Consider the following 24,011-nt stretch of genomic DNA (forward strand, 5'->3'; position numbering starts at 1 on the left):
GAAGTAAAATTATAGTGACTGAACAAAAAATTAATAAAATTGTCCATGAAACACAATAAGCTATGATGAACTAATCAGTGTGAGCTTTCAAATCACCCTTCCGAGACGCCTCTGTCCCGTGCTGGACAGACGACCCGAAGTGCAAAGGAAAGACAGGCGTGACGAATAAGCTCAGGGGGACACTGACAGGACCCACAAGCTGTGTGGAGCGAGAGAGAGAATGAGTGCACGGGCATTTTCGGAGTAAGTTGTAAATCTGGAGTGTCACCGTGCCACGTTTGACAGCTCTCTTCCACAGTGAGCGCTGCTATTTTTTTGTTCCTCTTCGAGAAAAGAAAAGAAAGAAGAAAAAAAGAAAAAAGGAAAGAAAAGAATGGATGTCACCCACACATTCTTGTTCTCCTGTTATTCAGTGTCACATAAATAATTTGCAATGATCACAGCATTTTTTTGTTTGTTTTTTCCCCTTGAGAAAAAAAAACATCTCTGACCAAGGCAAGATATAACTTACAGGGCACACATCATCATGGTTAGCAAAAAAGAAATTTTGAATTACCAAAAAAAAAAAAAAAATATGAGGTAAGGAGGTCTCTTTTTTTTTTTTGTACATCTGCCGTGTTTCAAATACTAATGGCTTTACTGCACAGTGCTCCCTCGAACCGAGTCTGCCCTTAGTACTGATAAATGGAAACTGATTCATGGCACATTATGCAAATAACACTAAACATATCCCGAGTGTCAGAAGAACAACTCAGGATGAAGAGTGAGGGTCAAACACTGACCTGATGGAGTCCAGGGCATATATAAGGGCAGGTAGCAGTTTATTTTGGTCACCAGACCTGTGTGTGTGTGTGTGTGTGTGTAACAAGTCACTAAGATGAGGAAGTTAGCACAGTGAGGCATGGCCTCACAGGGTCCTGACCGGCAGTCCTAGTGCTTCCGTTTCCTGTAGTGATTCTAACAAAACAAAACAAAAAAAAAAAAAAAAAAAGTTTTCTCACGTATGCAGATCCCTTTTCATCCTGATGAAGGCATAAAGGAGCCTCAGGTCTTCCTTTCAGCAAAAGCGAGCGATGTGTCCATACAAAAATGTTCAATCCTGAAGTAAAATTATAGTGACTGAACAAAAAATTAATAAAATTGTCCATGAAACACAATAAGCTATGATGAACTAATCAGTGTGAGCTTTCAAATCACCCTTCCGAGACGCCTCTGTCCCGTGCTGGACAGACGACCCGAAGTGCAAAGGAAAGACAGGCGTGACGAATAAGCTCAGGGGGACACTGACAGGACCCACAAGCTGTGTGGAGCGAGAGAGAGAATGAGTGCACGGGCATTTTCTGAGTAAGTTGTAAATCTGGAGTGTCACCGTGCCACGTTTGACAGCTCTCTTCCACAGTGAGCGCTGCTATTTTTTTGTTCCTCTTCGAGAAAAGAAAAGAAAGAAGAAAAAAAAAAGAAAAACAACACTATTGAAAGCCTCTGGACGATCCCTGGAGGAAAAATGGCATCCTCAACCAGGCAGGCAGACTTTTCCTGCAAACAGCAGCCCTACTATTGTGAAGAAGATGGAGAGCACAAAGAGCACGTAAGACGAGCCCACCACGGTGTTGTTGGGCAGCTTGTACGGCTGGCCACCCACTTCGTTAATGTAGAAGCCGATGGGGAAGATGAGCGCTGCCATGCAGAACAAGATCACTGTTGAGAAGAGAAGAAAAGATAGATTAACCTTACTGAACTACAATTAAGCCATGTATGAGTCTTCCATGGAAGAGCTTTTTAAAGAGATAGAATGTGATAACATTGTACATCAATAACCTTCTATAGAGTTTCGTCATCTCTACACGATCGAAAGGAAAGTCAGCATGAATGTCAAGTCATGTGATCAACCACATTATTTATCGTCATAGAAAGATTTCTCTCTAATCTTCTTCCCATTTTTCCATCAGAAATCCCTCGGAAAAATAATCAAGAGTAACTGGAGAAGCTCATGCACTATCACAGGGCCCTGACGCACATGTAGAGCCAAGCGCAATGACCCCGATGATTCATTTGAGCCACTGTGATCAGGGGAGGAGACAGAGATTCTCATCTCTCCCACAGCACAAATAATTTGCTTCCTTAGACCGAGTAGCCATGGATGGCTTTGGCACTGTTAAGGAAAACAGTGCTTGAAGTGCTTTTTCACAATTTGCAAAATGTGTCATAATATGTAGCTCTGCCAGGACAAGACATTAGTGCTTAATTAATTACTTTCAAAAATAAAACGTATGCTTAATAATCTTGTCGACACATGGACATTCCAATTTCATACTTTTGAATTATTTAATATTAAACAGCAAGAAAAAAACCTACAGATTAACACAAATAAATATATTATAATCATAAATCGATATATTGTGCTGCATAGAAATATCCATCATAATGTTGTATCTCCTACACATAGATTATTTTTATAACTGAACACTCTCAGTATTATGTTCACCTTTATTCAAAATGAGAAAAATCTATTAGAAACATATATAATAGTTAATGAGTGACAACTTCTGTTCAGCTCTATTTTAACATATTTCTTTCGAAATAAAAAAATTCCCCTCAAAAAGATATCTTTTACATTCTTTGGTACATGTTGACTGCATTCTTCACTTCGTACTAGATCCCAATCCTGCCCACTCTCAAAGGAATTCTGCCTGCACAAAAATCCTGACCAACATGAACAAAATTGCCATTGAAACAACAGAATAAAACGAGTTACATGTCATGCAACACTGCCACATTCAACACGTTTAAATCACTGTGGGCAATAACGTAGCCATTCTTCCTTTTTTTTAATGTGTATTTAAAAATTATTATCTTGAAGTGCGAATTTTTAACATAACTTAAGCACGTACCTCTAAAAACAAAGAAGAAAAAAAAAAAAAACACTCCAGCAATAAACAAACCCTGGAAATCTTGCATTGTCATCATTTCTGACCGATTCGCACTCATCCCATTCTAAACATTAATGTGAGACTAGGTACGGAAGCTTATAATGAGGACGGAGAATCAGGTGCTGAGCAAAGATGATGATCTCCACACTCAGGATAATGTCAATGGCCATTAGCAGGATAATAGCATCTTTCAGCGGAATGCTAAGCTACAATTAAACTCGTCAGCTTTAACGGGAGATCAGTGGCGAGTGGGAGTAATTGAGATTTGCTTAAAATAAACCAAAAGCATTTTCTTTTTTTTTTACTTTAGAGGAGAAGGAGAGGTCTGATGGTCATATTTTTCGATGCAAAATAAAAGTGTTAGTTCCTGTAAGTGAATATATCACTGGAGTACAGCATTAACTACACACACTCAGCACATCAGAAGCACTTAAATAACATCCTGATAACTCTGCACGCGCGCGCACACACAAAGTTGAGTACTGACTGAAAAGTTTGAACACCTCTAATGGACTATAATGCAGCATTAAAAATACGTAATGACTGACTATTTTACACTCACTATCCATTTTTTTATTACCTGTACCTTCATGTAATTGTCTAGTCGGCCAACAATTTGGCTGCTTCAAAGTGCATACAATCAGGCGAAAACATGTCATGAGATTCAGTTAATGTTCACGTCAAACATCAGAATGTAGGAAAAATGTGATGTGATCTTTGTGACTTTAACAGTGGCACAGATGTTAGTTCAAGATTTCAGAAAGTGCCGAACCCATGGCATTTTCACATAACACAATGTGGAATTTAAACAGAACAGTGCAAAAAAATAAAACATCCAGCGAACAGGGGGTCTGCAGGCTGAAACATCTTGTTCATGAGAGAGATCAGCTCAGAGACTTTTCTGAGCTGACAGGAAATCTACTGAAATAATAAATCATCATCATCACTTTTTTACAACAGTGGTTTGCAGAAAAGCAATTTAAAATGCTAAACACATCACACCTTGAAGACGATTGACTACACAAAACAGAAAGACATTAGGTTCCACTCACAGGGTCAACCAAGAACAAGAATCAGAGGCAATCATGGACACTGGTCCAACCTGAACAGTTCAAGCTAAAAATACTGGTTGAAATACAAACGGTTTATCATTTCAATTCAATTCAGTTTCATTTGTATACCACTTAAGTCCCAGACTCCCTGAGATGATATGAGGATGAAACTTTGAGAGGAACCAGACTCAATGAACTTCAACCTTGTTGCTAATATCACAGTTATTGCAATCGTTTTGTTTTCTAAAGCCAAAATGATGTTCAGTTTTGAGTTATCAGTTATGAGTTAACAGTTATGATTGAAAGTGTTGATTATGTTTTTTTACCATATGTCTGAAGACATTGGGCCATAAGATTTAAATGTGGTTATTAGACATCCCATTCCACATTTAGTCTCCATTTTCTGTTATAAGAACCTTCACTCCTCTGGGAATATTTTGGAGTGTGTTTGTGGAGATTTGTGTTCATTCAGCCACAAGAGTGTTGGGAAAGTCGTGTACTTATGTAGAGTGAGGAGACCTTGGCTGCAGTCAGCGTTCCAATTCATCCCAAAGGTGTTCAATAGGGTTGAGGTCAGAGCTCTACAGCAGGCCAATCAAGATCTTTCACATCAAACCATAAAAACCATATCTTATTCTTGAACAGGTTTGTGTCTTCTAGTTCAAGTGAAAGGAAAATGCAATGATATGTCATTCAAAGAAATCCCTAAGAACTATGAGCCTCCAACTTTTGGGTAACAGTTTGGGGAAGAACCATTTATGGCTGATAAACTAGGTGACCCAATACTTTTGTCTATGCCACTTATTTCAAGAGAAACCTATTTACTGTGTGTTTTTATTTTTTTAAACTTAAATCATTCTAGTGCAATCTTTAGTGTTTTCAATTAGGTGCGAATAGAAGCCTTTTTAGAAATCTCCTGTATCATCTTGTGAATTTACCGGCTTCATCTTAATAAATTTTTATCTGCGGTCTCAAAGCTCAACCATTTGTTCATTATTTGCTGCTTTATTCCTACATAAAAGCTACAGTCACTTTTTCCTTCTTATACCAAAGGGTGCTTCTTTTTGACCTTTAGACCCATGGTTCAAAAAATGAAGCCTGTGAAGCAGAGCCAGGACTTCCTGGACTTTAAAATAAAAAAATTTTTACAGTTGTGGAATTCCTATGCTTATTACAGTTATAATATTTCTTTTTTAGTAATTTGAGTTCTTCCATTTATTTGCCTGTTTTGACCAGTCACTTGAAGTGAACCCATAAAATTCAAACCTCAAGGACTCAAAAACAAGCAGCTTTGAAAATAACTAAAGAAACGTGATGGGGAAAAGCTGAGGAATGTCAAGTTTTATGGCTCGAATAAATAAACAAATTCTTACTGAACACGAGCAAATAAGTCTAATATTCTTTTTATACTTGGACTATGGTCATAAAACAAATCTGTACTGATGGAGTATGTTTTTTGATGTTTTTTCATTTTGTTTTTAAACCAGAGGCAGCACAGACAGAAGCTTGTAGTGATGCTTGTGCCTGCTCGTGTGCCATAATATTTGCCTGCAGAAATTATGACAGCATGAATGCCGCTAGTTGAGGGAACACTGGTGAGGCGGCACACCGGCGGCACTGTGCTCCACACACAAAGTGCCTCTTTCAGGTGGAAGTGGTCGGCAACAGCAGTGGCTCAACTACCGGCGAAAATGCCTCCCTGGAGGCCTTGATGATGTTTAACTTAATAAATCAACATTTCCAGATGTTTTCACCTCTGTCTGGCCTTTTTACCTTTTCACGGTTCAGTCAGTCAGTATTAAATCAGTCAGTATTCATGAAACTCAAACATAGAACAGGCATGATTTCGTGTGAAAATATGTATACTGTGCCAATTATAAACACAATACAGCAAAGATCCTTAACTTGAGTAGAAGTCAGCGGCAGGGTACAGTTCAGTACACATTCAGTCGCATACTTTACAAAGTACACACTGTACTTTAACAAAGGTTTTTGAACACCTGAAGATTTCTAGGTGGTTCCTAAACATCCCATATCACATTTAGTCCCCTTTTGGCTGTTATAATAACCTTCACTCGCCTTGGAAGATGTTCCACTAGATTATGGAATGTGCTTGTGGAGTTTTGTGCTTATTCAGCCACAATGATGTTAGTAACGTGAGGTACTGATGTAGGGTGAGGAGGCCTTGGGTGCAGTCAGGGCTCCAATTCATCCCAAATGTCTTCATTAGGATTGAAGGTAGAGACTCCAAGTTGAATTTAAAATGAAGGCAAAATGTAATACCATCACATCCAAAGTCATCCTATACAATTGTGTGCCTCTAACTTTGTGGTAACAGTTGAAACAACACATATGGCTGGAAAAGTCAGGTATCCCAATACATGTGTCCGTAGTATATAAGACTTGGTTTTACTGAAAAAAGTGAATTTTATGACTCACTTTCCATCAGTCTGCTTGCTTCTTTGTTAGTCCTGGGATGAGGCTCCAAAATATGTTGTTTACTAATTGGTATTGCAGCATTGGCCTTTGAGATAATCGCAGATAATCATAGCACAGAAGGCCACTATATGCAAATGAGTCCTCCGTGCACACAAGACTCATTGTTTTGTGTGTTGTTAAAATCATGACCAATTCCAAATGCTCAGAAGTGTATATGTTATTTCATGGCATTCCACAAACATTTTTTCTTGCAAAAAAAAAAAAAAAAAAAAGACATGCTGACCTTTAAATATGAGGATCAAAAGACACCCTCAGTCATCAATACAACATCAATACAACTGCGTATTATTGCAAGCATCCGAAAAGCCACGATGCAGAAAATCATACAGTTCCAAGCCAAGAGATTACACATCAATCATCTCTCATATCATATCAAACATGAGAATAAAGAAACTAAGTGGGCTGATTTCAGTATTTATATCGTCTGAGAAATTCACACACAATCTCACCTGATATGGTGCTGAAAACAAAAAGCAACCAGTGAGCAGGTGGAATTACCCTACTGATGAGCAAAGTCAGAGGAAACAGGTTCCAGTAGACAAGAAAGTAATGGTAACTCAAATAACCACTCTTTACAACCAGCATGAGCAGAAAAACCTCCCACAATGAAGAGCACTTCAAACCTTTAGGTGGACATAAAATAAATAAATTCTCCTCCTGTAAGACAAGAATACAAGTCTAAAGCAACAGTTGCAGCAGGTTCACCAAAACTAGACAGTCTTCCCTTCAATTGTCCTGTTTACAAACATTAAAAAAATCAAAATCAAAAATAAAAATTCTGTAGCTATACAGGGCCAATCAATGACTTCCAATCTTAATTTATTATTATTTTTTAATTCAACTGCTGGCAATGGAAAGAAAGACATCAGTACAATAAATATCCAAAGAAAATAAATCCTCAAATCAGATCATATTACAGCATTAAAGGGGCTTCTTATTATGTGATCATGTGGATGACCTGGCAGCAGACAAAGAGAACCTTAAATAATCTAATCTACCACAGAGCTTGTGCACAATTAAAGCTCATACTCTCCTTACAGCTTAATAAACTACATTCGTCGGATGGAGAATAGTAGGACTACAGCAGCTGAGGGTTTTTTTCAGTTTGACAGCCCTCCACAGTCTATTAAAACCCCTATATAATCTACAGAAGCACAATGTATTACAACCTTAAAGTCAAGTTCAGTACATCAAACCCCTGAAGCTGAACCTCCTCATCTCTTTCTGTAAGTTTACTTTCCCAATAATTACTTTCAGTGGAAAAAATAAGTGCCAAGACCAAAAAGAAAATAATAATAAAAACAGCCTTCAACACAAAGTGCTGTAATGTACAGATGTGTAGTTTTAAACTTCCTGAGTGAGCTGTGATAAGGCTGACAGACGTTGCGCTTGTAAACACAGCAATCAATCTTACAGTTCAATCAACTCCAGGAGTCCTGCCACTTTCTCAATTCTATAATGTCCTACTCTCCCCCACACATATATAAGGATGGAGCTGATTGCTGAATGGATCAGGGATCGTATAGATCACACGTACTGTATATCACAATGCACAACTGATGTGTGAGATTGATAGGTTTCTTCAATTTATTGACTTGGCAAGTGACAAAATTAAATCAATAACAGCAATGCTAGAGCTGGTACTGTAATCCCACAGGCTATAAATCAGACTATAGACAATCAAAATAATACCATAGTGGACCATAATTCCCCGTTTCCCAACCTTTTCTATTGTACTATTCTATTGCAATGCTATTGTATTTTCTCAATATCTAAACATAGGATGTCGGGGGTTTCAACTAATGTTATGACTAGGAAATATCATTATTACTAAAATATTGCGATAATTAAACAGTCAATCAGAGATTTTGTATAAAAAACAAAACAAAAAACACAAATGGATGATGGGGCATTTTACCCACGTCATGAAAGACAAAAATTTGTAGCATTACATAGTTTAGTATTATCATATATATTTCATAATTGGAAATCATAAAATACATTTGTTTATAAAATGTACATATATTGCAATAATGGCAATAAATATACAATAGCAAACATCCTGAAACATTAAAAATTAAAGAATGAACTGAAAGAACAGACACTTATGTTTTGACAATGAAATTTCCCTCTTTTTTTAGGGTGATGAGTAAATGAATTTGAATGAGATTTAATATAAGTCTATTTAATATAAGACTAAACTACAGGTGAAGCGTTGCTCCTTAGCACCAATTCCTCCTCGCTCGCATTCTTCGCGTTGGGTTTTTTTTTTTCTGCACATGGCTGAAACACAATCATATATTCAGTCTAATGAGTTTGGCTGTTCATCTAGAGGGCCGACTCTATAGACATCACTCTCACACGCACAGAAATAAGCGCATTTCTGTGTTTTGTATGTAAAACCGTGCGTCATTTCCAGCATTGTAGCAAACATGTTATTTGATATAAAAAATAAAAAAACTACGCATGCTAGCACCTCGGGCCATGATATAACAAGAGCACAACATGCTCTTGCCTAGTAATAGCGTTTTATTATCTAACAGGGCTTTATAAGCCCGCTGGTCCTGCAATGCTGAGCTGTCACTTGATTATGTGGCTGCAAATAAAGCCTGACATTTACACCCAAGCACAACCTTTCAGCAGACAGTTATTTTCAGCACATTCCAGCAAAATCTCAGTGCGCTGACTAAATATAAATGTCCAGCAGATAAAAGCTGGATTTCAATGAGATGCTCTCCTCATCATGCTCGTTTCCCTCTTCTTTAGAAAAAACCCTACATTTCCTCCACATAACGAGCGAAAAAACAAACGAGACAAAGGTAAGCCTGAAACAGAGTCAACTAAAGGACATGAGAAAAAAACGCAGAAAACATCTACTGGTACGAATCGCTGACCTTGAAATGTAATGATCTAAATCTAATCTACTTATATATACACATTTAATTTCTGACCTACTTGTGTTCAAATCATTCTGTAAAGTTAAGTTCAGAGATGAACCAAAACTGAAGGTTTAAAAAAAAAAAAAAAAAAAACAAACAACAACAACAACAAAAAAAACGGTTATAGTGATACTGGGCAATCACAAGGCCTTGCATGTTTCCTCACACTGCAACATGACAGCAAAAGCATTTAAAACATCAATCAATCATCATTCAGGACACATGCTTTGTACAGACATGGTTTTGGACATAGGACACACCACTAGAGCAGGTGAAAATGTTCTTTTGGTTAGGAGATTGTGAGAGCAGATGGAATGCTCAGGTGCTTGGAAAGAAACTAAGTCAAACCAAGACAAGACAAGTGCCATTCCACGGAAACCAGGCCATGGTGTAGATCTCTATTGGTGTAGATAGAACTCTACAATGCACTGTGATCCAAATCCAGAACAGCCTGGGTCACATGCAGCACATGAGAAATGTCACTGTTCCACAACCTCCACAGCATCATCTTGCACACATGACCTTAACAGCAGCAGCAGTACCTTACACTTTATGTGGTACTAAACCATATCTACTCATCTGCATACTGTTACGTTTCGTACATCTGGAAAATTAAAGGTTGTGTCCACTAGGGGGCACAAGGGAGGCACTTTCTGCGACCCATTCCCTAAGGCAAACAAAATAATAGGTTCACCTGCCTCTGAAGATGGTGGTTGTTGAGACTACATTCTTGGCAGCACCACCAGAGGTGGTGTTATATAAAGCCAAAGATAATAAATAAATAACACACACACTGTGCAACAATGAGCAGTAAAATTTGTGTTGTCCTATGGAAATGAGAAGCTGAGGAGAGAAAGAGCTGCCAAGTATGTACTTTATATTCGAAAATGCACAAATAACATTCTGGAAAAATATGGGAAATGCAATGCAGCCATGTTTTGTAAAACTGAATAAAATGCCACCCAGTGTTAACAGTTTTTTCGTTTAAGCTATTCGGAGTGGATGTTTTTGTTAGCGAAAAAAGAAAAAGACAAGACGGAGCCAAGTTTTGAAGCTAAAAGCATTAGAAAGGTTTTATCATTAATCTAACTTTGAACAATTATTTAAGTGAGATCCTTTCAGGGGGCAATCATTGGAGGACTCATCAAATCTATGCATGCGCAAGAGCAATTAAAAGGAAAAACGGTGCAAGTTCCAGATTTACCAGTTTATGCAGAATCGAGCAAACATGATTGCGTCTTAATAAAAAAAAAAACATCTTGGAGTACGATGTCTCTCACACCTCTGAAAATGTGCACACCATTGATTATTGTAGTTCAGACAAGAAGGACAGCATGACTTAGGTCACCATTTTGATATATTTTTAATAATGCTGTTTCTGTCCAGTGGAAAAGTGACTCTAGTTACCTGGACCAAGTACAAAAACACCACACCATCATTCTAAATAGTACATCACTATAACAACAAACAACAAATTGTACTCTACTACTTTAAAATACTATGAAGATTTATTTATACTATGGAATGCAGCCTTAAGATTTTCCCCCCTGGATAGTAGTCTGAATTGTGTGACAACTCATGACCATGATCAGCATTATTTATAGCTGTACTTGTTTGCAGCTGTAGTACTCTTTGGGAGCCGCAGCACAAACGGTATCCAAATTCGGCACGAGTCACCAGTCAAGTGAGACCACGGACTTGTTTTATACGTCACTTTTCAGTAGAAAAAAAAATCTATAAAAATCTACAGTCGGAGAAAGAATTTTGCCTGGATATTCATCATATACTATTTTCCTATTTTGTCCTGTGCATGAACAGCTCTCTCTCATTTTTTTTCCTGAGCACAAGCCAGAGCATAATCTAATCTCGTAATCTGGGGAGGCAGAGTGCAAAAATTGCTTCTGACAGGTTTCAGATCCTAATTAAATTCGCAAACTCGGCGAGATGCCGGAATTAAATAAATAACGAATTTAAAAGCAGCATGCAGCCGGTCTCGGCACAGCGTGTCAGATCAGAGTAGGGGCGTTCTCCTGCAGGAGCCGTGTTGTGCACTTACTTCCTGTGAAGGCTATCCACCGCGCGTACTTCGTGGCTTCTCGGCGCCAGTGTGAAGCCACTAGGAGGCCGCAGGTAACCGTGAGAGAGATGATGCCCATGATGATGAAGAACAGGGTGGTGACCCACTCAGGTGGCAATCGTGGAGGGATGCAGGTTCTGTCTCGGCCGTGAATGGTCTGACACTGCCTCACCAAACCCACCGTCAGCGCACCTGAAACACAACCAGCGCAAAGAGATGAAGAGCCAGAGATCATGAACGAGGCTTTTAAGCCGCAAACATACACTTTCATTTTTATACCTTTAAAGTATTCCACATACATGTTATTTACATGTCGGTGAATATGAATTGTTATGCGAGTGTAAATTTATGTCCGCCCAAGTCACATTTAACAACCAAATCTCTCTCACTCTAGTCATAACTAACTCAAGTGGCTGCTCTTATGGGAATAAAAAAAAAATAAAAGGAGTTCTGCTTTTTGATGTGGTAAGCATCTGTTGCATAAAGCAACTGTAAGCGAGAAACAGCATGAACTATAATGAGCTGATTTGCATACTGCACATGTTACCGGAGCTAGATTTTCATTTTGTTTACCAGAGACACATTTGATTTCAAAGTGTAAAAGGAATTTTTATCTTTAAGTAAATTCCCAAAACAAGGCTCATGATACGGGGTTGAAAATGTGCCACAAAAATTCTTATGCATTATACATACAGAAACACGGCATTCAAACATTATGCACTTCTGTGCAAATATCTGGTTACATTTTAATGCATTAGCTTGCTAAATGTATGAAATCCCTGCTTTTGTAGGCAGACATCGGCATTGGAACCCATATGGTCAGTGTGTGTCATAAGTTGACTGCTATTGATTATTGATATCAATACTGGCATTATTAGATGTTTGAACAAACTGTTCGAATAAACTTCCATAAAACAATATTTTTTACAATTTTAAGCTTTTAAATGACATTATTATATACAAACACCAATGTGATAGAAGGGTATCTGCAAGAGTGAAAGGGGAAGTTTAGACTATGAGAAGTAGAGACAGTGGAATTGAGTAAAAGACAGGAGGTGGAGCTGGAGGTAGCAGAGCTGAAGATGTTGAGGTTTTCGTTGGGAGTGACGAGGATGGACAAGATTAAAAATTAGTTCATTAGAGGGACAGCGCATGTAGAACGTTTTGGAGACAAGTTAAAGGAGGCGAGATTGAGATGGTTTGGACATGTGCAGAGGAGGGACATGGGGTATATCGTTAGGAGAATGCTGAGGATGGAGCCACCAGGAAGAAGGAAAAGAGGAAGGCCAAAGAGGAGGTTTATGGATGTGATGAGGGAATACACACAGGTAGTTGGTTTGAAAGAGGCAGATGTAGAGGACAGGGGGGTATGAAGACTGATGATCCGCTGTGGCGACCCCTGTGGCGATGCGATGCGATGCGTGTGTGTGTGTGTATGTATATGTATATATATGTATGTATGTATGTGTGTGTATATATATATATATATATATATATATATATATATATATATATAATTTTTTAAAATATATTTTATTTATTTATTTTTTTTTTAACACACACACACACACAGAAAAGGCATAACATTATGACCACTTGCCTAAAATTGTGTTGGTCCCCGCTTTTGCTGCTAAAACAGACCCAGCACTAACACCGTTAACTTTGAGCGACAGGAGCTTGTCTTGGATCGGAACACGGGCCAGTCTTCGCTCCCCATGTGCATCAATGGACTACTTTTGATAGAGATACTAACCACACCCCACAAGAGCTGCAGTCCTGGAGATGCTCTGACTCCGTTGTCTAGCAATCACAGTTTGGCCCTTATCAAACTTGTTCAATTATTTCTGCTTCTAGCACATCTACTTTCAGGACAAAATGTTCACTTGCTGCCCAATATTTCCCACCCACTAACAGGTGCCATGATGAAAAAATAATCAGTGTTATTCACTTCACACTTCATAATGTTATGTCATTTAAAACTTTTTATTTTTTGGAGGGCTCCTCATGATGGCGACTCAGAGTCAATATTCTCTATTTTTAAGGCTGAACTTTCGAAATTAGCAGACGGGACACAAACATGACGTTCTAAATGGTAATGAAGCCAAAATTCCCTTTGTGCAGGACTCACACCATGACCATTATTATAAAAGGATTTTACAGCGAATGCTTGTTGCACACTTCTTCACTGCTCCATTATAACTAATGTCAAAGGGCTCAAACAAGATCCAAACCAGTGCTGAAACTCCAGTGTCACCAAACTTTTCTGTTACCTGCGCCACCCTGCATATATTTTATACACACAATTTACCCTTAAAGGGTTCAATAAATCTTGAAACATAGTCTGAAGCCCCTTTTTACTGCTACTGTCTGCCTCATGATATAATTAACATCGTTCAGAAGAAGTAAACAGAGAGTGTAATATGTCACCCTCTCTTGCGGCATCTTCACAAAGTTATTGGCAATACAAAAAAAGCTTTCAGTGCTGCACCGAATATAACTGAGCAGGCTGAGACGAAACACTGAAGTGATCGTGCATACAGTATATTAGTGATACTCACAAAACACAATGAGAGATAAGGCTTGCAGAAAACTGAAAACACAAAACCAAGACAAAAACCCACAAAACTAATGGAATTTCTCAGAAGGGGAAGCCATTTGGATTCACATCTATGACGATCATTCTATTAAGAATAACCTTTTTCCATAATAGCAATGGTACCATTTTTCTGTAATCTTCTATTACCAAAAAAGGTGAATTAGGTGTGGAAATAAATAGGGTGAAATATAAATGGTTTGACAGGAAAATAGAAAAAAAATTCGAATACATCATGCATGTCAACCGCTTTATTTTTGGGTTTTATGCATCTCCGTGCCTGTAGTGCACAAATGTTGTTATAGAAAACTTCCTCAAAAAAAATAAAAAATAAAATAAAATAAACCCTGAGCCATTTTTAACCTACCATATTTTATACAGGGGCAGTTTTTCATGTTAATCAAATGCCTAGCTTTCTCTTGATTTTAAATTTATTTGTGTCTACTTACTTAAAGAACATTTCTGGATTTGAGCCTTTTAGTTTCATTACACGTAAATTTCCAGGAACTCAGCAACTGTACGAGGATCCGAATGGTTTTCCAAACCAACAGGATTTTCAGGAATACTATATTTCTTGCGTAAATGCTCAGACAAAAGATTTTTTTTTTTTATTCAGCGTGATAAATAAGGCTTATTGTGCTTTCAGCTTGGAACTGTATTGAACTAGAGAAACCCTTTCAGAGCAATAAGCCACTAAATCCTTTAAGGTTCTAAGGTAAAACCCCTATCACCCTCACACCACAAGTCTCATGACATTAAATAAACATGACCAGGGCTGATCTTCCAGATGTTTCTCTGGCCCAAAGTTCGCAATTCACCCAGCCACTGAGTTACAGGCTGAATGGCAGACTGAAAGACTGGAGTACTAATGTATACAGTACAGAAAAGCACTTGAGCATGTGCATGCTTTTCAAGTAACAACACGCCTGAGGCAAACAGAACAAATGAGACGGGGACAGAGAAGGAGCTTGTGACTTGATCGTTCACCAGGCGTATAAAAAAACCCATTCAAGTCAGATAGATGCCATCATTGACTCATGAGGGGCTTTTTGTCTACAGGCAACAAGCCCGTCTTAAAGCCGCGTTCACAGCGCACAGAACCCAAACAGAACGACTTCAAAAGAATGGCCATTCATTCGATTTTATGTGAATCATATGAAGTGGAAAGGAAATGTTTCAGACAATGGTTTCCTTTAATTAAAGCTGAGAACAACATTCTCCAAGCTTACAGACCTACAGTGCTATAGAGGAGTATGTGGAGTGGTTATTTTCAGTATGTTGTTGATATTTTGCACTAAGACCTGTCAGTCCTACTAAGAAATGTTATATGTATGTGAATAACCAGGTAAAATAAATCTGCACTTATATACACACAGTGCCTTTCAAAAGTTTGGCAACACTTCACCACAAATGTTTTTTTATTTTTGAGACTGGTACATGTTCCCTTTTGTTTATATATAAACAAACTATGTATAAGGCAAAAAAAAAAAAAAAAAAAAAGTAACCCAACAACAATTGAACAGTAAATAACTGGAAGAAAGGTTTAAGGACATACAAGTCCAAATTTTAAATTTTTAGCTCTAACAAAAGAACTGACATAAGACCGAAAACAAGAGAGATTATGTTAGCAGACTGCCTCACACCCACAGTCAAACATTGCGGTAGATGCTTAATGGTTTGGAGCAGGAAAGGTTGAAGACTTATTCCGGGTAAAAGATATAATGAACCAACATGGCTACCATTTCATACTTCAACATCACGTAATTCTATCTGGACTGTTGCTAATTGGAACCAACTTCACCATACAGCAAGACAATAACCCGGAGCATACGTCCAAGTGCTGTGAGAGTTACTTGAGAGCAATCACTCAGCCGGAGTGTTATCTACTACAGAATGGCCTGCCCAGTCACCGCACCTAACAACTATTAAACTGCTCTGGAATTAAGTGGATCGCAAGATCCGAAAGAAATAGTATAGAAAGTATTTCTGCTGAATGTTTGGAGAAACCAACTGTCCATATGCAAAAAGTGTGTGTATAGCTGTTTTCCATGCTAAGGGAGAAAAAGTTTAACAGCCGTACATTTACAAAAAAACACAGATTTGCCTGTTAAAAACAAAAGAGTAGCTGAACTTTTGACAAGCAGTGTAGATCACACTAGTCCTTATTCATGCAAATCCTACATACAGTTCTCTTAATCATCAATTGCCTCTTGTATTTCTCTGGTCAAGCTCACATCTGTTAGGATATAATTTGTACTTACTGAAAGTATAGCGGTATAAATTAAAGCAAAAACAGAAAATGTAGACAACCACAACTGTACACACGGCAATTCCATGTTACTATGCAGGTAATGGGATTCACTGTCAGTATGTAATTTATAAATGTGGATCCTTATCAGCTCCTTATCCCTTGAATTAAATATCAGGAGGACAGAGTCTGTCAAATGCTCCGAGCGACTGAGAGACATTCGTATATCATAACAGGTTTCAAGGTACTCGTGTTCCTATAGCAACCTGCAACCTGATTACAGCCTTAAACGCCTTCATATAAATAAACCACACTGCCGTAATGCTCCTTAATTTGCTGCAACTTCAAACTAAATCATTTCGGACTTGATGTCACTGAAATGTACTTTTTCCTCTCCTATGCATACTTCTTTCCTCAGATCTTAAACGCTTTCTTGTTCTTGGCTCACACTTTTCACCCCTGCACAAATCCGGGTGTGTTTCGTGTAAGTGAGATAAATATAAGGATTTGGGCCATGCTGGAGACATATGAGATGTAAATCAAGGAGTAGTAGGCGTGATATTGCGTCCTCGCAGCTGAACCCGAGTCAACATTTGCACTTCAGTCACCGCTTTTTAATGAATCAGTCACAGATTCATTCATACATCATGCAATGCATCACATCTGGGCTTGTGTGGTATATTTGTAAGTGTGCAGCACTAATTCTTGGTAAGGTTTATGAATAAGGATCCAAGATTAAACAAAGAAGTATTTGTAGTCAAATATATGGTGTAGAATGTCTCTGTATGCTGTAACAATCACAATTCATTCGATCAAAAGAGTCAAATGCAAACCCATTCCAGCATGACAATGCCTCTCAACGCAAAAAGTCTTGTACATAAAGACATGACGTGCCACGGTTGGGGAAAAAAAATGGCGTGCACAAAGCCCTGACTCCACTGAACACCTCTGGGGTGACTTGGAATACCAAATGCAGTGCCAGAAGTCCTCACCCAACCTGTAAACGTGTGATGGCTAGGTGTCTACATATTTCTGGACATAATAAAAATGGAATAAGTGGTATCTTAGTGATTAGGGCATTAGACTTTAGTCTTTGTACTCACTACCTTTGGATCCAGTCACACCAAGCTGCAGCTACTGGGCCTTTAACCCTATAGCTGCCCAGTAAATGCAAGGGGCACCAGATAAAGGAGTCCGTTGTCTAAATGTAAACCCCAAAAGCCTAAACTCTAGAAAACATCACAGGACAGATTCATACATGTTCAGTATACAACAGAATGGTCTCTGCCTGACAATTTTTCTGAATTAAACAAACTAAATCCCAACCCTAGAATTTAATACAATCTAAGAGTGATTATGATCAAAGGCTTCCCTGAAATAAGGCAGCAATCAACATTCTTATTTAAATACATGTCAGGAACAACCTTAGAGTAGTGTCCAGTACTCTGAATAAAATCGATCAAAGTAGCTTTTTTCCCCCAATTAGGAAAGTAGTCAGGGATTTTGTTGACTACTTCCTCAATGGGTTTAGATAGATAGATAGATAGATAGATAGATAGATAGATAGATAGATAGATAGATAGATAGATAGATAGATAGATAGATAGATAGATAGATAGATAGATAGATAGATAGATAGATAGGGGTGTAAGTGTGGATTTTATATATATATATATATATATATATATATATATATATATATATATATATATATATATATATATATATATATATATGTGTGTGTGTGTGTGTGTGTGTGTGTGTGTGTGTGTGTGTGTGTGTGTGTATATATATATATATATATATATATATATATATATATATATATATATATACACACACACACATATACACACATACATACACACACACACAAAGGATGGTATTCGGCCACCGAAAATTTTCGGCCGAAAATTGCCCAAAAGTGTATTTTCGGCCAAAAGACTTTGATCACCGAAACAACGCGTGATGACGCAAACAGAAACCGCGCCTGCAGCAACATGTGTGGACGGATTTCAGTATATCTGAGAAAGACCCACGGATAGCGATTTGCAAAACATGTAATGCCGAAATTTCAAGAGGAGGTGCGTCTGCATGTCGGGTTTAATTTATCAGCTGAAATCCAAACATCCCGATCGCTATGCTGAATATGAGAGGAACGCGGCACAGAAAAGCAAAACCCCTCCGAGCACGCGCACTCCGTCTGTGGCGGACGTTTTTGAAAAGGCAAGGAAGTTTCCCAGTGATATTGTCAAGGCAAAGGTCATTACATAAAAAGATTATGGAATTCATTGCCTTAGATGATCAGCCATTCTCTGTCGTAGAAGATGTGAGGTTTCGCAGGCTGATCGAGCACATTGAGCCCTGTTATGCATACCGAGCAGACGACATTTTTCAGAGGTGTGTGTAACTGAGCTGTTAATGTTGTTGCAACTCACGTCCATAAGCATATAACTGCAGATATTTCAGCAATCAGTTTCACGACAGACATTGTTTAAATTTTATTTTATCCTGTGCATTGTTGCAATTTATGCAATTAAAAAAAATAATAATTGGCATTATTTCTTTTGGTGTTTTGGTTCTCCGGCCTTGCTTTCCTCTTTTTCGGTTTTGGCCAAGAATTTTCATTTCGGTGCATCCCTAATATATTATATATATATATATATATATATATATATATATATATATATATATATATATATATATATATATATATATATATATATATATATATATATATATATATATACATATACACACACACACACACACACACACACACACACACACACACACACACACACACATTATATATATACACACACACACACACACACACACACATGATACTTTTCTTTTAGTCCTACAGGAAAGAAGACAAATTAAAACAAACAATTAATTTTAAAAAGGAAAAAAAAAAAAAAAAAAAAAAAAAAAAAACTCACCACACAGGTGATATCTTAGAGGCAAAACAAAAAGCATACCTTGAAATAACTTCTCACAAAAATATATAATTTTGTCCAGCCCTACTCATTGCAATTTGTAGAAAAGCAGTTCCCAAATGAGCTTCATGCTAAAATGGATTTCCGAAACAGAACTGTTGCCATCATCTAGAAGGACCTTCTGATTGCTTTGACTATTTTCTGGCCACAATGACTATGAGTCCCAATAAGAGAGTGCAAAAAAAATCTTTCCAAAGTAGTACACAATAAAACAGAGCGTAATATTCTTTGCCACCTTAAACTTTAAAATGTCACCTTAATCATTAAAATGAGAGCTGAGCGAAGCCACTCAAGTAAATGAGGTTCTTATAGAAAAAGGCATGCATTATGCAGACTCATTTGTGCTCTTACTTAAAATAACCAAGTAGTCTGTGAATATAAACGAATTAGTTTAAAAAAAAAATAAAAAAATGTATTGGCTGTGCCCTTGTAATGGTCTGTAGCCTCATGAATAGTAATAAAAATTATATGGACACAAGTTATAGTTATAATATCTTCACTCTTCTAGAAAGATTTTCCACTCGATTTTTTAAGGTTAATGGTTTCGAGTTGTGCTCATTTAGCCACAAGGGCATTGGTAAAACCAGGTACTGATATAGATGGTGTGAGGAGCCCTGGAGTGCAATCAGCGTTCCAGTTAATTTCAAAGGTGTTTAACAAGGTTGCGGTCAGCGCTCTATTACAGGTCCCTCCGCACCATGTAAAACATCTTTTTGGAGCTGGATTTGTGCTTTCATGCTGGAATAGGTTTGGATCTCAATGTAAATGCTACCACATCCAAAAGACATCCTATACAATTTTGTGCCTCCAACTTTGTGGTAAGAGTTTTAAGGAGGAACCACATATGGCTGAAAATGTCAATACTTTTTTCCATTTAGTGTTTGAAACAAAGATTTAGTTGTTGGTGCTCTGGACATTCACACCTATAAAACCGTACAAAATGTGCCTCTGATTAAGCATAAACATTGTTTATGGCAACATTATGCTGTAAACATGAGAATGTGTTTACATTCTGAAGTGGAGTTTGTCTTACCAATCTTACAATCCTAAAATCCCCATTTAAAATATGATTTGCAGCAGCCAAGAGGAATAAGTGGATTTCAAGATTTCCATATGCACCAGCTGAGTGGCTTCTCTCTCCTCATGTTAAAGAAATTAGCAAATTATGTCTTTGGATACTCAAAACACATGGGTAATTATGTATTTGCAGATGTTTCACAGTGTCAAAACTGTAAGTAGGGCACAGCAGCCAGTCTAAAGGTAATTATACTGCAAGCCATCTTTCTTTTTCCAGTTAATCTGAGTTTGTAAAAGTTTGGGATTCCCACACCAATTAGTTGACTGCATGAAACAGGATTTACTGATTTGATTATAAAAGGCAAAACAGATTTATGTACAGTCGTGATCACTACACTCTTTATTCCAATTGACTTCCATTTCTACGCAGACTGGAGGCTGGAGACTGGAAGTGTGACCTCGATGCAAAGAAATATTTCGAATGATTTTAATGTTAAGACTTGCGACTGATAAAGGAACCGAAACGTCACCTTTTTGGGAAGCACAAATTGGAAAAAGCTCTGATTATTGTGGCGTCTCACCATTAGGTTTTATTCAACGCAGCTTTAAAAAGGACATCAAAATAGAAGCTGCCTGGTTCATGGTGTCACTGCCTACACAAACAGATGGTTTATTTCAACACTGATGTGATGTCCAGTTGCCCCCCAAATTTGTAAGCAGTTCTCCGAAATCATTTTGCATGCTGACAAAGTAGTGCGACCACCTCTTAACAACTCGTTCACACACACAACACACACAAGGACAAGCTTACAGGAAATCCCGTCCACCCAACAACGCCCTTAAAGCACATTCACTGAAGAAACCTCATTTAAAAGGAAGTGGTCGGTATTCCGTTTCAGACCTTAGCATTTAACAAGCGGTCAGTCAAACCATTGCTTTTACCTAAACACTGAAAAAGCTATACAGAACCATGCCATCTCCACATGGCCGGGGAAATGTAAGTTCAGCTAAAAGCCTGCCTACTCTTTATAATCGGTGTATCCATAAATACCTCACATTATAATGCAGCATCAGGGATTGATGGCACATCTGCTAATTACAGCTAATTAAACCAGCTTATTGACTTCTTACGTTACACAGTTGGTCAGTTGTTCCAAAACGCTGCTAAAAATATTGCAATCCAAGCAACCAACAAGACTGAGGTTATTCAGCAATAAAATACCTGTTAACATGCAGGCAATAACCAAGCAGTGCAATCTATCAAATTAAGCAGAAACAGGTCGAGGAGCTTCAGATAATGTTCACACCGTGATCTCATTGACTTCAATGTCATGGTTGTTTGCACTGGATGGGCTTGGTTGAGTAGACAACAGTCTCTAGAGTTGACAGAGTAGTGAGAAAAAAACATCCAGTGAGCATGAAAGTCGTTTTGTGAGTGGAAAGACCCTGTTAATGGAAAAAGATCAGAAACAGAAGAAGCCAGACTTGTTCCAGGAAGCCTTTAGTAACTTGCATAAGCAATGATGGGGAGCGGAAAAGCATCTCAAACTGCATACCACCGTAAGAGCATTAACCATGAGGTGGGCAAGTAAAAAAAAAAACAAAAAAAAAATAAAGGTAGACCACATCAGGTTTACCTAATATCAGCTAAGAAGATGAATCTGAGGCTACAGTATACAGTTCTCGAGGCCTGGATGCTAGGGACGGTTAGAGTCACCTTTTCACATTGGTGCATTGGCATAAAAAGGTAAACGATGTGATGCATCAATTTTAAAAAATGTGCCTCAGATAAAAGAGGGCATTTGTATTGGTTTTAACATATTTGCATGGGTAAAAAACCCAATTTATTTATATATAATTATTGGTGGGTGCGCTATACTTTTACTATTTAGAAAATAACCAATCATTTGTGACAAATATTTTATATGTAGGTTGATTTCTCATCACTAAACTGTTTCTCAAGCGTCTTCTCTCAGCACCACTGCTGCTACGTAAATGACATAAAACAACACTACGGAGACGGCGTGTCCTGAGAGTCATATAGATTAACATGGCAGAGGTAGAGCTGCATCCTCCTGGAGACAGAACAGGGAAAGAAGGGTTTTTTTTTTTCTTTTTTTTGCACTACAAAAGGTCTGTTTGTGAAAGTACTATAAAAGCCAAAACTTAAATTATGTAAATATTTGATTAGCTGTCTGTTTGGACAAAGAAGAAGAAAAAAAAAAAACTATCCATAACCATAATGAACTGCATAGAATCATATTTTTCCATTGAATCACATTGTGTTGAATCTAATCAAATCACACTGCATTGTAATAGGGTGACTTGAATCGCATCGCATCAGTAGCTGCTTCATATGTATTTTTTTATGTGTTGTATCATTGGCTATGCATCAAGATACGAATCGCATCGTCTTTAGTTCTGGTTTAGAGATCTATCAGATAAGAGTAATCATGTATAATGCGTTACACAATCAAAAAAGCTTCAAATTGCTTCAAATTCAATGAAATATGTACATTTGTTTTTTAAAAGAGATGTTGAAGAGAACCTTAAGGTATTGAAAAATAGCAGACAAACACTAAAAAGTTCACACACCACACTGCAGGAAGTGAAGTGTGTGAGCTGGATGAAAAAGAATGCAGTATCTGGAGGAGGTAAAGGCAAGTGTTGTGCTTTAACTGTAAGGAGTGGGAGTTTGTAATTAACTCAGGATGAGCTGGGCAGCCAGTATAACTCAAAGCATGGGTGTAATATATGCAGAACACTTAGCGCTTGTTAATTGAATGCCAATGCAGATGGACAGAATTAGTGTCAGAGCATTTTCCAGATGGAACTCGCTGGTTATTTGTATGCGTTAAAAAACATTGATAGAAATAATTTCTTCCTGAGGCACTCGAACATGATAGGAGAGACGAATAAAGGGATTGGTTGTCACTCATTCTTCCGATATTCCACTTATACTTTACTGCAGATGGTTAATGAAATTGTGTAAATCAGATTTCTGTTTCTAATATTTAAGTCAGCAGATTAACACCTTTTAGCAGCTGCTGATGCTGCACTGAATACAGTGTTTATTATTCATCTTCACTACCTAATGTGAAATATACTGTACAATAAAACCAACGATTTCTTTAGCTGCTTTAGTCTTACTTATGAACCTGTTATTACCCTTTAATTCTGTACGAATATACATTCAAGTAAAGTGTGCCATACGCCCACACACCAATACACCACCTCCACCAGCCTGGACTGTTGACACAAAGCAGGTTAAATCTATAGATTCATGCTGTTGGCACCAAATTCTGAACCTTTCTCTCTGTGAAATCAAGATCCATTAGACTAGGCTACATTTTTTTCTGTCTTTGGCTGATTTGATTGGTCTGTTCCGATTTGGGCTTCAGACTTCTGTTCTCTGCAAAAAAAAAAAAAAAAAAAAAAGAAAAAAAGGGGGGGGGAACCTGATGAGTCTTCTGCTGTTGAAGGCCGTTTGTTCAGATCAAACCAATCTGGCCATTCTCTGTTAACCTCTCTCATCAACAAGACATTTCTGTCTTCTTCAAACATGAAATTGTTGTAGGTGAACACAACAATCTCTAGAGACCAGCAGAATGGAAACACTCAAACCAGCCTGTCTGGCACCACCAGTTATGCCAT

General features: G+C 37.8%; 1 protein-coding gene across 1 annotated transcript in view; it reads right to left on the reverse strand.

Moving 5' to 3' along the window:
- Nucleotides 1-391: 391 nt before the first annotated feature.
- Nucleotides 392-24,011, reverse strand: part of mosmoa (modulator of smoothened a) — a 35,896-nt gene continuing 12,276 nt past the window's right edge. Inside the window, exons 2-3 of the mRNA XM_046866776.1 lie at nucleotides 11,477-11,689; nucleotides 392-1,698 (exon numbers count right to left, since the gene is read on the reverse strand). Coding sequence (XP_046722732.1) covers nucleotides 1,514-1,698; nucleotides 11,477-11,689 — 398 coding nt within the window. The 3' untranslated portion in view covers nucleotides 392-1,513. The remainder of the gene's footprint in view (nucleotides 1,699-11,476; nucleotides 11,690-24,011) is intronic.

This window comes from Silurus meridionalis, chromosome 14, assembly GCF_014805685.1.
Source record: "Silurus meridionalis isolate SWU-2019-XX chromosome 14, ASM1480568v1, whole genome shotgun sequence".
Lineage (NCBI taxonomy): Eukaryota > Metazoa > Chordata > Actinopteri > Siluriformes > Siluridae > Silurus > Silurus meridionalis.